The sequence below is a fragment of the Sphaeroforma arctica genome (genome assembly GCF_001186125.1).
Source record: "Sphaeroforma arctica JP610 unplaced genomic scaffold supercont1.9073, whole genome shotgun sequence".
Taxonomy (NCBI): domain Eukaryota; class Ichthyosporea; order Ichthyophonida; genus Sphaeroforma; species Sphaeroforma arctica.
In genome coordinates, this window is record NW_014031485.1 from 1 (window position 1) to 1132 (window position 1132).

General features: G+C 38.2%; 1 protein-coding gene across 1 annotated transcript; it reads left to right on the plus strand.

Moving 5' to 3' along the window:
• Positions 1-839: 839 nt before the first annotated feature.
• SARC_16856 (hypothetical protein) lies at positions 840-1100 on the plus strand (the record flags this gene model as incomplete). The annotated part of the gene is made up of 1 exon (XM_014289043.1): positions 840-1100. A coding segment is annotated over one exon (261 nt), but the record flags the coding sequence as incomplete, so codon positions are not given.
• Between the last annotated feature and the right edge of the window lie 32 nt (positions 1101-1132).

Genomic DNA, 1132 nt, shown 5'->3' on the forward strand with positions numbered 1-1132 from the left:
TATGTATATGTATATGTATATGTATATGTATAAATGACGTATAATATATATACGAAGTAAATATGCCTATGTCAGCATCGCCAGCGTGCAAGACAAAGGCATCATATATATATATATATGTATATATATACATAATATAATATATATGTATGTATGTATATATATATATATATTTATATATATATATATATTGTATTAAGTATATATATACGTATATATATATTTATATATATATATATATATATATTATGTTATGTATATATATATACGTATATATATATATACATATACATATATATATATATATATGTGTGTGTGTGTGTGTGCATATATATATAAATATATGTTGATATGTAGATATCTACAAGAGAGATATAAGCATATATCGGCATCGCTATCGTGCAATGCGAAGGTATCTGCTAATATATGCATGCATAGAGTGGAGACAACAGAAAGCAAATGTATTGGTGATGTTACTGTATAGCGCTACCTAAATATCATGTATCATATACACATGTATGTGTATATTAAAACAACTGCCGAAGTATCGCGCACCATGTACATATGTATGTATATAGTGAACCGTCCGACTATATATACTGCCTTGTTATGGTCATCCCTCTGTGTATGCCTGTGTTAGTATTCATGTCCCTCTATTTTCCCTTTCCTGTCGCCGTGCGACTACACCGCAGGTCTCAGCATCACGGCCGACACCAGAGAGGAAATCCAACGGAGAAAGTTAGCAACCACCACGCCAAAACACACCACTGCCACACCCACCACACACACACACTACAACCCCTACAGCACCAGCCACCGCCCACACACGCCCCGTACAGCCACTCACACAACCACCACAACAGCAGCAACAACAACAAGCACCCGCACACGCACACGCACACACATACGCACAGAGATATGCGCATGTAGGGGCTGATGGTGACGCGAGTGGGAAGGACGTGCGCAATGCCGAGTATGTGTTAACGTCTGTGGTGTGCACTATTGCGGGCAAGCACGGCGGCAATGTTGTGGCATTGGTGTGGGTCGATGGCGAGTACCACAACAGAGCCAACAACCCTCCTGTAAGTTATATATGGTAGTATCCTATTGTATACGTGGAATATATATATAT